Source organism: Balaenoptera musculus, chromosome 2, assembly GCF_009873245.2.
Source record: "Balaenoptera musculus isolate JJ_BM4_2016_0621 chromosome 2, mBalMus1.pri.v3, whole genome shotgun sequence".
NCBI lineage: Eukaryota > Metazoa > Chordata > Mammalia > Artiodactyla > Balaenopteridae > Balaenoptera > Balaenoptera musculus.
Genome location: NC_045786.1, coordinates 66,796,131 through 66,808,978, shown reverse-complemented (window position 1 = coordinate 66,808,978; position 12,848 = coordinate 66,796,131). Strand labels below are relative to the sequence as shown.

At 38.3% G+C, this 12,848-nt stretch overlaps 1 protein-coding gene across 4 annotated transcripts in view; it reads left to right on the top strand.

Annotated features, from left to right (window-relative positions):
• MAP2K5 (mitogen-activated protein kinase kinase 5) overlaps positions 1-12,848 on the top strand; it is a 266,747-nt gene that overhangs the window by 16,873 nt on the left and 237,026 nt on the right. For all 4 annotated transcript variants that reach the window (XM_036843580.1, XM_036843578.1, XM_036843577.1 and 1 more), the window contains exon 3: positions 3,191-3,258. In XM_036843580.1, coding sequence (XP_036699475.1) covers positions 3,191-3,258 — 68 coding nt within the window. The remainder of the gene's footprint in view (positions 1-3,190; positions 3,259-12,848) is intronic.

The following is a 12,848-nucleotide window of genomic DNA, read 5'->3' as shown; positions in this document are numbered from 1 at the left end:
AGTTACCAGATTATTTCAGGTAACTGAAATAATCCCTCAGAGATTTCATAGAATTTTAGAATTTGAGAATCTTTAGTTTTAAGTAGCCTTAAAGGTTCAAGCCCTGACTTTGAGAGCTTAGAGGATTCTTTTTGTTGTTGTTGTTCTTGTTACTGATTTAGAGAGATGTGATTTAAACGATTTTTTTCTGGAATCTGTGCCTTCTCTTTACAGATTATAAAAAGGTTTTTCACCTGTTTTATTGAACTCCAAGCACTTCTTCATTCCATGTGAACAATACCTTATTGAGATCTTGTGTATGTTGAAATTCGAATATAATCTGTCCCTTTGTAGCCACCATCTCTGTAGCTAGCTCTAGTGTAGAAATGAGATTTACAAAAAGCTACTTTGTTCAGACTGGAAATTTTATCAAGTTCAGGACTTCATAGAACAAATCATTTTAGTACACATCCAAACTGAGATTTGACTTGGTTTTAAAACAAAAAATGTAAAGTGCTTTCATGTGTGGTAATATGTAACATTATATTCCTTTATACAATGTCTGTTTTTCCCCTTTGTTTCCTGCATTTGTGTGACAGCTTTTTGACTTAACCTTGAAAATACTAGTTTCTGGAACCTCTATAGAAACTCCCTCTGTTTCCAAAATTAGAATGGCATTTCTCTCCCAATTTGGCTCTATATAGTCTGTAGCTATAAAAAAAAAAAAAAAGAGAGAAGGAAAATGCTAGATCTCTCTGTAGTCCTTTATTTATATATGTAACCTCCCTAGGAATGTGCCTTCTTTGTTACTGATAGTGACCATTGTGTGCCTTTTATACTGAAAATAGGCAGCTCTTGGTAGATAATACCAGTGGTGACTGTGACAGCTCCTAGCTATGCAGATATTCAGAGAGTTGGGAAACTGCAGGAGTGAACCTGTATCTAGGATCCAGGAACAATTACTTTGGAGAGAAAACCCCAGTGAGAGCTGTTGGCTTGGTCACTGAGCTGGACAGGCTCAAGTGCTGCTTTCCCTCATGATGTCAGATTGCTATTGGCTGTGGGAGAGAAAAAGAAGGTAGCATTTTGCTCTGAAATAGGCTAATTAGGGAGAATACAAGCTCCCTTCTAGGGTTCCCATGGTGTGGTCACCAAACGGGGATACCTTAAGAACTGCGGCTGGACAGGAGGGAGGGCCTGCTGAGGTGTGGTGGGCTAAGATCCAGGTGCTGAACTGAACTCCCCCAGTGTTCTCAGTAAGAGTCCCCAGAGCGTGTCATGCTAGCTTATTCTCTTTATGGTGAGAGATTTGTCTTGTTCCCCAGGCCTGGGATCAGGTTCTCTGCATCTGACCAAATCAGCAATTAGATGCCCAAGAGTGACCAAAAAAATAATAACTCAGTTTAACAAGTGCACCAGAGCTGAGGCATCCAAATGAGAGAGGACCTGCCCCTTCCAAGTTGTCCCCCTGGGAGGCTGTGTACGCCTTCCAGCAATGCTGGCATTGCTCAACATGTTCTTAGCATTTTTCTTTCAACTGTACATTTAAAGTCTGCCACATATGCTGTTATCCTGTTGACAGATCTTAATCTTTAGAAGGATGAAGTAGCTAAGTAAATATTTAGAAATAGCCGAAAGTCATTCTGGGTCCTGCCTGGCAGATAGTATAGATGAGCGAGTAATCAGATGGGCAGTTCCATTTTGGGCTAAAAATGAGATCTGATATTTTCACTTGGTTTATCTTCAGGTTATTAAAACAGTTTTGAAGACATATTTCAAAACTATTTTAAATAAGAGAAGGATCAATGAAGTAAGTACATTGTTTCTAGATGTGGCTGCTTCGGTGATCCACTTACTGAAATATATCCATTCTGGTTAAGTGTTTTGTGAAGTCTTATGATCCTCTAGTTTTGTTTTTTTTTTAAGAAATTTATTTAATTAATTAATTTATTTATTTTTGGTTGCGTTGGGTCTTCGTTGCTGCCCACGGGCTTTCTCTAGTTGCAGTGAGCGGGGGCTACTCTTCGTTGCGGTGTGTGGGCTTCTCCTTGAGGTGGCTTCTCTTGTTGCGGAGCACGGGCTCTAGGCGTGCGGGCTTCAGTAGTTGTGGCTCACAGGCTCTACAGCGCAGGCTCAATAGTTGTGGCTCACGGGCTCTAGAGCGCAGGCTCAGTAGTTGTGGCGCACGGGCTTAGTTGCTTTGCGGCATGTGGGATCTTCCCGGACCAGGGATTGAACCCGTGACCCCTGCGTTGGCAGGCGGATTCTTAACCACTGCGCCACCAGGGAAGTCTGTATCCTCTAGTTTTAAGACCATTAAATTATTCAACAATAGCACGAACCACCATTTGAAGCTTACTGTGGTCAGAGAGTACCCAGTACAATTGAAACAGTTCAGAAATAGAAAGAGAGCTACAAGATCAAGTGGGTTATGAGGAGAACTTTATTAGAGTTGCTTTGCAAGTTAACCTTATACTAGGCTCTCAGTTCTGTAAAAAGGGAATGATAGTAATCAAGTCATATTGTCCACATCATAGAATCATTGTGAGGCTTTTAAGGGGGTATGGAGCATAAATCACAGTGCCTTGTGTACAGTAGTGTTCAGTAAATGTCAGCCATTTTTATTATACTATTATGACAGATTGCTTGGGAGAGAGGAAGAATGGAGAAAAGAGGGATGGGGTGCCGTGTGGGAAAGGAAAAAGTACTAATAGTTAAATAAAACTGGCCTTTCTTCGGATTTTAAAGTTCTCCAAACCAAACCTGTTCAGTCATACTCCAGTTATATTGACTTTATTTTTTAAATTTCTATTTATTTATTTATTTGGCCACACGCACAGCATGAGGGATTTTACTTTCCCTACCAGGGATTGAACCTTTGCCCCCTGCAGTGGAAGCATGGAGTCTTAACCACTGGACCGCCAGGGAAGTCCCTATATTTACTTTAACTTAGGTACATGTCTTGAATGACCCGAGCAATATTTTAATTTTCAGCTGTTCCTAAAACTTTTAGTTCTTTATTGAGATTCTGGTTGTATTCTAAACAGAAAAACAAAACCACGAACCAGTAACCTTAACATCCACAAAATATGGTGTTGAGAATTTGGGTATCAAGTGTACAAACCAGTTGTATTATGTTCCCAGATAACATGGTTTTTGTACATTAAAAAATGCAAATCTTATCACTTGTATTATATTGCTTTTTAAACAGATGAAGATGAAGATGGTGATCGAATTACAGTGAGAAGTGATGAAGAAATGAAGGCAATGCTGTCATATGTAAGTATATTACAAATGAGGACTATTTTTAAAATGTTAATGTAATTGAGGATGCTGTTTCTTGGCATAGTGAAGATATAAAAGTAAATCACAGTTGCTATAACATTTTTCTATATAATATATAAGATTTTTAAAGATTTCCTTACGTGAAAGTTAAGGGCATTCTTTTCAAAAGACACTTACTGATCATATCATGAACATTAAGAATAATGCATCTTAATGACTTTTGCATTAGGTATGGTGCAGACTAAATGGACTATCAATTTCCTGTATTTTTTATGCAGTACTTAAAGTAACGGCTCATTAAAAACGAACCCCTGGGCTCTAAAAAATTTTTCAAAATCTACTTTCAACTGGAGATCTCTTTCACCCTTACAAACAGACTATAGTTATAATGTAGCTGCAGGCTTAATATGGATACATGATTTAAGATGTACTCTCAGTTATTTTATGCACTAACCACCCCACCCCAAAATGAACTACAGGGTTACTTACTGAATCTAAGTGATTTGAATATATCCCGAAATGACTTTTCTTTTGTGTTTCAAATTTCAGTGAAAATTTGCATTAACATTTGTCTCAGGACAGAAGTAGATAAACAGGAAAAAAGGATACATTTCTAAAACTTTAATGCTAAGCTTGAATAATTCAATGACAATGAAGAGACATAGCTTCCCTGAGCCCTGATTCATTCTTTTCTCTTATTTTTATTTTATTTTCTCTTATTCATTTTATTTTATTTTTTCTGAGTTTGCAGTCTGTGTACGAAACCTTCTCTAGTGGTCTGGCGAAAAGAGCATTGGACTGGAAGTAAGGAGACCGCTGCACTCCTCTGGCTTCCTGGCCTTAGGCAAAACACTTAACCTTTCTGTGCTGTAGTTGCCTCATCTGTCAATTGTGGATAATGATACTTGTCCTTTCTACTGCACAGGGTCATTGTGATGACCAAATGGGATAATAGATGTGAAAGCCCTTTGAAAAGTTAAAAGTTCTATACAAATGCAAAGTGGTATTATGGTGGAAATGATGGAATCAGGGCCCTTGCTTTTCAGTGAGACTCTAATCTCAGCCAATGGTTAGGTTGTAGGTTTTTGATAGACCTCAGCTTTAACCAGGATATTTTTTCGTCGTAATGAAAACTGTGAAATATCTGTATGGGTTTCCGCCAATAGTTTTAATTTAGGGTAGGAGGAAAGAGAACAAGAAGGATGGCATGATTAACAGAGCGTTGCATTCAGACGAGCACAGAGTAGGAAAAGTCAATTTCCCATTGACTTCTCATTAACTTATTTGAGAGTCTTTGTGCCCTGAGAATTTAGAGCAGGGCTCATCAGTACCTTGAAAGGCAGAGTAGGATTGTCTGCTGAAAGGTCTAGCACTAGTAATAATAGATTGGCTAACTCTCCTGAGAATGTGACATGCTTATTTTTAGAAAACAGACATACACACACACGGGTTCTAGTTTTTTCACATACATCCACTGCAGAGAGTACATTACTGACATCAGTGTACTTTCATTATGTCTCTGACATAACCACACACAAAGGTGTATTTTCAAAAATGTACTTTCGGGAAGATCTAACAAATGGTGCTCTTTGAGAAATGTTACTGCATGTGATCACAGTGATAGTAATAATCATTTCCATTTCTAAGTGGCCACTATACACTAGATGCTTAAGGTGTTTAATTTTCTTTGGTTTTAATAATCACTCTGTAAAGTAGATACTATCATCCCTATCTTTCAGATGAGGAAGCTATGGTTAAGAGACATGCTAAAGGTCTTATAGCTAGTATGAATGTGAATATGGAATATAAGTTCAGCTTCTCCTTGTGCAAGGCCCATGCTCCTTCACTGTTTTATACTGTTTCTCTCCCATCCACCTTCCTGCACATTTGTACTGGGATCTTTTTGTGTGTTAAAAAACGAAATTCATCTGAGTAAATTTTAAAGATCTGATTGGCCTATCCCATCCAGCAGACACAAAGACACTCTAAAGACTTCTATAGGCAGGAGGCAGGGCAAGGAAGTTATTTTAGCTAAGAGCTGATTGTTTCAGGCAAGGTCACCTTCCTTTGGGGGACAGCAGGGTCTATCAGGTGGATTATGTGGCTAATGCTGACCAGGAAATCCCAGACTGAGTCGTTAAGATTATGTTCCTGGGAGAGGCTGAAACTGTAATTAGGTTAGGTACTTTAAGTCTTAGTTTGGTGACTTGGGCTTAGCACAGGCGACTCCATTTTGGGCCGGTTGTCTCTTTTTTAACATATGTCATCACCATTATTACATTCTGAATGATTTGTATTTATATAATACCTTAGTCGAGATATCTATACCAAATATTCCTTATGACTTGCGCTTATTTTCTCAAATGCAGTGTTTATTTTTGTGTTGTAGTACAAGTTCTGTAATTGTCCTTAAACTTAAAAGTCCCTGAGATTTCTTGAGCGACTTTTAGTTTGAAGGGAGCTCATCTAGCTTATTGATCCCTAAGTATTTGGATTTCATGAAATAATCAATTTTTCACTTTTAGATTGAGGGACAGACGTAGGCGTGGTAACTTTAATTTTGCCAAATAAAAACATTAATAAAATAAACTAATAAAAATTATCTACCGTTAACCATTATTTTATTAGGGAAAAATAGTGGTAGTCATTTAAGAATTAAAACAGTGGGCAGTACCTAATCTCAAAAGTAAAGATGATCATTAAAGTGAATAAATTTAGTTTTATGTAAAACTCAGTACATTTTTCTTATTTTTGTTAATTTGCTATGGCTGGTGAAAACTTTTTTCTATGCATTGGCAGTGGTCCATAGAATGGGGTCTAGATGGTCAAGTCTGAGTTTTCTCATGAATTCACTTAATATTTATAGATGAGAACCTGAGGCCCCAAGGTAGAGCTCCACTCTCCTAATTGTGAATGTTGGATCAAATTATTTTAAAGTGAAAATGAAAATATCCCTGAGAGAGATAATAAGTTTTAAGTTATTTAAAACCTAAATGGATTTCCTTTTCCTCTTATCTCTTGAGGCAGCCGCTACCATCACATACTCTTTGTTTATGTAGAGTCAGGCTCTGAATAAACAGTTAAAAAGTAAAGAGTAAGGGAATCTCCGTCTCAGAAAGCACAAACAAGATTGATTGGCTGTCATTTTGATCTGTCTTGGTTCTTCTGGTTGAAATTCCTTTGGGTTACAGTTTTGCTGTAAAGAGAACAATTTGGACTTAACCTCACAATAGATTTTGGTTATTAGTCCTCAGTTGCCAAACTATTATTAAAAACCTGCATTGGCCTTTATTTTTTAGGTTCAGTTTGGCTCTGAAAACTTTTGATTCCAGGATTTGGGTGGTGGGATAGGGAAGATACTGACAGATGACCATGTATTTACTGTTAAAAAAAAAAAAAAGCTATGTTTTTCATGTGGAATTCAATAAATTTGTAGTCACCTTAGTATTTCTTTAAAAACCATATGGGGAAAGCAAAACTAGGCATACTTTTACCATAAATCCTTTAAATATTCTTTTAAAAAAACTACAGTGTCTGAGTTGACACTTGCAGAATTACTTTTTTTTTTCCCCTTGGATGTAAGCATTTTCTGGCTTTGGGCCAACAGAAGCGTAAGTTTTTATCAGTAATTTAAATAGATTTTTGTATTAGACCTGAAAATGTTGCCTTTTTAATTGAAAACTTATCAATTATTTAAATTGCTAGCAGCCTTAGGCTGTTAATTTTATGTGTGCCATAATAATGGCATACAGTGGATTTTGATACATGTGACACATGGAATGTCTCATTGTGGTAAGGATTTGTCATGACAATAGGTTGTTGTGTGCTGTTAAATAATAACCAACATAGTAAACCAAAGTCTGTTGTCACACATTAGTACCATTTTATGTAAGTTATTTAGAAGTTGTATTCTTTTCTTCATTAGATATATTTTTAAGAGATAATGAGAAGAAAACAAAGCTATAATAAATTGTCTTTTAAGAAAATGTAAAGTAATTTGGTCCCCAAGGAGATATTTAATGTATTGAGAGAATTCAGCAGCCAAGTGTTATTACAGCACCATTGTGATCGCTCTCTGCATTTTGTTATGAGTTTGTGTTAATCAACAATCTGTTTTTATAGCGTAGTTTCTTGTAAGTTATGTTGTTAGAATATTCTACTTCTGGGATCATGGCTTGTCCTCTGACGCTATTGTATCTTTTTAATTTCTCCATAAAGTATTTTTTTAATTAGAATTTGAAATGCTTTACTAGGAAAAAAATACAGCCAACCTACATATTCTGAAAACTAAATACCTGATCATTGCTAATTATTTAAAGGACTCTGTTAAATATTCCCTTAAAGTAGTTTAAATTTTTTTGTTGTTCTTGTCTTCTCTCATTTTCCAGAAAGACTGAAGATAGTATACTGCTTTTCTCCTTCCATCTTTTTGTAATTGTTGTATGGTAGTGCTGGCCTCATTTCCTTATAGCATCAAGCACAACAGTGCTGGGCCTTATTTATTGATTCATCATAAGCTTTATTTATCACTGAGACCCAGTTATAGGAGGAGGTTATTTTTATGTTAACCTCTGCTTTTAGGTGACCTTTCATCAAGAAACTCAGCAGTACATCTTGCTTTTGTAAATGGATTCCTATTTGTTTTTGCTAAATCCTGTGGCTAGTAAAGGATTTATTACACCTAGTTCTCTCAATACTGAGAGGCTTATATGAGTAGAGCACAGTATTAATAAGAATAAGTTTCTTCATTTTGCCGGTTCTCTCTCTTTATACCGTTTCTCCACATTGCCGGAAGAGCATGGGATGAGTTTAACTGTAATGCCTCCCATTATGGCAGGGACCTTGTGTTTTATTGGAGTGTAAGTATTCCCTTTGGTATACTTGACGGTAGTGTACCTTGTTAGATGTTGGGTACCATGAGGGAAAATACTTTTTGACCTCTGTAGCCCCTTGTAAATTGGGATATGATTGGCTTTATCCTAGCATGCATAACTTGGAGACTGCCTCAAAAATCATAGTTGCTCAAGGAGAGTTGGAAGGGAACATTAGAGGTCTTGTCCAACTGTCTCATTTTACAGATAAGGAATCTGAGGCCCAACGAGCTCAGATTCAGTTTGCGGTCACATTGCTAATGAGTGGGAAGGCTTGGACACAGACCTAGGTCTTGGACGTCCAGTCTTCCCTCCTGGTGGTTTTAAGTGATGTTTTTGTTTTGGCATTTATTGAGATCCTGCCGAAGAAGCTTTGCAAATACTACTGTTTTCCTGGTAGCAAAAAATAATGCTATTTACTAGAATGTTAGTGTACCTGAGTTTGAAAAGGAATGCAAACAAATACTCTGTGGGCTTTTGAAGTTTTCAAGATTTTGTCCTTCCTACAAGGCTGAATTTTACCACAGAATTTGTTGCCCACTTAGTTGCTGAATATTTAATAGCCTCAGAGCCTTTACTATTAGGAAGTTTTCTTTAAAGAGCAGAGATTCGAAGCCCATTTTCCACATGGTGCTTTTAAACATGCTCCATTTTAAGTAGGTCCTACTTTGAACTTAACTTTGTATTTGGTATAGTCATCTCGGTCTTCAGTGAGTGATTAGTCCCCTAATTCAACACGATCCATCTAAACAAGTGATAATACTCGATACTCTCCTGGCAGGGTGGAGAAACAGTGAAAAGAGTGAGACAGGAAAACTGAATGAAATAAATAAATAGTTGTGGAAATTATTCAGTTTTTTTTTTTTTTTTTACTCAAATAGTGATGTGCTCTAAGCTGTAAGTAAAGTTTATGTTCTGTTTTCTCATCCTAGTCAAAGAATGAAACTTTTTTTCAGGCAGATTATTTTAACTCTCTTCTCTGTGTTGTCTGGGTCATATGGATGCCCTTGAAATAGTGATAAGAATGTAGTAGCCCCTTATTTAGCCCCTCTTGTGAAATACCTTGGGACGTCTTTGCTAGCAAGAAGCAGAAGCAGACTGAAATTTGCATCAGTTTATTATGCAGCTCATGGAAGCAAACGAAGAGACAGCACAAGCAGACCTCAGCCAGGTGGCATCAGGGCATTCTGGGTGCTTTGAACCACCAGTATTTTGTCATTAACATGGCTGTGCTCCCAGTTCAGCTCCGTCTCTGTGGAGGGCTCAGTGTGGACTACAGGTTGATCCCTCTGGGGTCCTATGTTGAGGCAGCTGGCATGAGGGGGCAGAAAAATGTAGGACATCAATTAGCCCCTTGGTGGCTATGGTAGGGGCTTCTCTTCCGGAGAGAGACGGGCTGCGAGGGAATGATGGACCTCTAGCAGTAGGATTGCTGTGGGGCATAACCAAGGTGTTAGGCTCTTGTTGGCAGCTCCTAATGAACCTGTTCTCTTAGGGCCAGTTTTACTGGAAACAGGAGGTGTATTTTCTACGTATATCTGAAAGATGAATATAAATTTGCTATAATACAGTAAAGTTAGAGGAATTCAGGTAAATTATCAACCTAGGAATATAATATGTCCAAAAAGGTGTAAATTGAGGTAATTGGAAATTTCAAAACAAGTTGTTTCTCTCTTAATATATGTTTCTCTGTTACATATATGTTCTTTACTCATTCCTCACTACCTTTTCAATTGTTTTTTAACAGCATTTGAGCAGTAGGCTGGATCTTTATTGAACACTATTGGAACTGGCCAAATAAAGTAGTTTATTTGTAAGGGAATGTTCCGTTTGGCCTGCTGGCCACATGACCTGATGGTCCTGTTTTATTTAAGTTGTAGGTTCCCTGAAGCTATTTAAACTTCTCCTACTTTGGAAGTATGGCAGAATTGGTACAACTTAGAAATCAGGTGAAAGGTCACTGTAGACAGTGCCTCAAGCTAACCATGGTGATGGTGATGACTGTGAAAGCTTCAGCTGAGGGGATCCTGCAAGGTTTGGACCCATTGCTGAATACAAATTTAAACTCGTTCTGCCAGTGCACGTCACCTTAAACTTAGCCAAGTTGAATTTCATCTGCTGTTGGCTATCCAAACCTCCATTCTTTTAAGACCATCTGGAGCTCCCTAACATCCTTTACAGTTTTACTGTCCAAAACAAATAGTGTTATCATTAAACTTGGCCAACTCACTGTCTGTTTCATTTTCAAATCACTAGTAAATACATAAGTACAGTAACATTAACCTATAAAGAGGCCTCAGAGTTGTTTCCTGCTGACCTTTTCACTGGAAGACTTTTCATTGTGATTTTCTGTCTCATCATCTAATCAATCCATGACCATATGTGGACCCTTGGTCTAGAGTCATTAAGGAAGAGCATGTGCACACTGTAGTCACCTCAAGGCAGGGGCAATGAGTTATCGAGGAGTGGGAGGACCTGAAGCCAGGTAAGTAAATATAGTTATTAATTTGGTATTCAAAATAGATTAGCTTCATATTAGCTTCAGTTGTGTGCTTCTTAAGAGACCAGCGTCACAGAGGGGATGCCTCTTAATGTAAAGTATGAGAAGTAATTGAAAGGAGGTATAACTGATGGCACATCTGAGTAGTGCTGTAATTGAATTTGTAGCCATTTGACAGAGTTAAGATTGTTGGGTTCTTCACTAGGAAAACTAATAAGTTAACTATGGACTGCAAATAGTTGGTTAGTTTATTGATTATTGCTGTAATTACTGACTGAGCTACATATAACGGGGTATGCTTGCAATATTGACAAAACAAGAATTTGAAAATTTTATCATTAGTAGGGAAAAGCCAGCATGCTCATTCTTTATAAGTATATTCCTCATACTGTACTGTTTATGTTGTCTGTTAGAAAACATGCTAAGGAGAGATTTAAGAAACCTTTCTGTTACAAATGTATAGAAGAATAATAAATAAGCCTGATTTGATGTGAGTTGATATGTAAGGCTTGCCACTGAGTAAGTCAGAATGTATAACCAATGAGAGTACCTAGTCACCACGTCTGTATTAATTCCTATTTGCCTCCTTCCCTTAAACATTGTGGAGCAGCCATTATGTGTAAGGCATGGTGCTAGGCATTCTACGGCAGTAGTTTCTTAGATTTTTGGGGACACGGGGCTTTTTGAAAATGTGAGGAAAGTTGTTTATTCTTTTCCCAGAAAATTCACACAGTGCAACATTTCACCTAGAAGTTCAGGAATTTCAAGGATCTCCCAGGCCCGTATAGACCCCAGGTTAATACCTCTTCCATAAGGGATAATAAAATGCACAAGACATGGTCCATGCCCTTGATGAACTTCCAGAAAGAGAAACAGACAATGTTCCTTATGGTACCCTTTTACTTATTTTATTACTTATAGTACTGTAGTAATTGAGGGAAGGGGAGGAGATACTGACTCAGCCTTGATAAACAATTAGTTAAATTCTGCCTCTGTACTTGGTCTAAACATTTCAGTGTTCTTGTTTAGTGGTTTCTGTGTCACCCTATCGTTATGGCCATTTTTCTTCTATGTACTATTGCTTGGAAGTGGGAGATTCACAGCCCTGTGCCCTATTTTAAGATGTTTTTCAAGTACTTTATTAAAAAGTTTCCATATACCAGCTTCTGTGATTTTGATCTTCCTAACACCTTTATGAGGTGAGCAAGGCAGCTATTTTTCTCATTTTTACAGCCGAGAATACTGAGGCACAAACAAATTGTATTCCTTTCTCAAGGTCATACAGCTATGTAGAGCTGGGACCTGAGATCATTCACTGATTTGCTCACTTATTCATACAGCCAGTTTTTCACACATTAAATATTTATGGGATGGCAACTCTCTGGCCAAGCCCTGTGCTAGTTGGTGGAGGTGCAGTGAGCATATAGTTCACTTTTTCAAGGAGCTCATGCTCCAGTCAGGGAAGTTAACAAAAAAGGAAACAGTGTTTGGTGTGGGAGGACGAGAAAGACTCAGAATTACCAGGCACAGTGATAAATGCTGTCATATGCCTAAACATTAGGTGTTCTGTGAGCACAAAAAAGGAGCACCTGATCTAGCTTTGGGGACAGAGAAGGCTTCCTGGAGAGAGTGGTGTCTAGGTGGAGTAGGTGAGGACAAGGGGACTGGGAAGGGTGTTTGAGCAGAGAAAACAGTGTTTAAAGGCCCAGGTGAAAGGATGCCTGGTGCATTCAGGAGGAGCTACCCATGATGAGTGTGGCGTGGACAGTGGGGGGAGGGTATGAGATGAGGTTGGGAAGGCAGGTGGGCTAGATCGTGGAGGGCCCTAGCTTGAGGATTTGAGAAGTAGGGAAAATGTAGAGTTAATAAGACTGGTGATTGATGAGATGTGGGGAAGAAGGAAAGAGAGATGGTCTGGACGACTCCCAGATAACTGGTTTGGGAAGCTAGGTCATGGTGATCTCATTCATCCGGATAGTGAACCCATGTGGTGGAAGACAGGCCTAGGGCATGAGGTGGGGGTGGGAGAGGTAGGGACCTACTGAATTTGAGGGGCCTCTGGACAACCAGTTGGGTATGTTCCGAATCTTAGGAGAGAAATCTGGGCTGGAAATAAAAGTTTGTGATTCATCAGCTCCTAATTAGTCTCAGTGACTCCTCTGGTAATTGAAACCTTTGAAGTGGCTGAAGTTAACTCCGGGAGAGTACAAAAT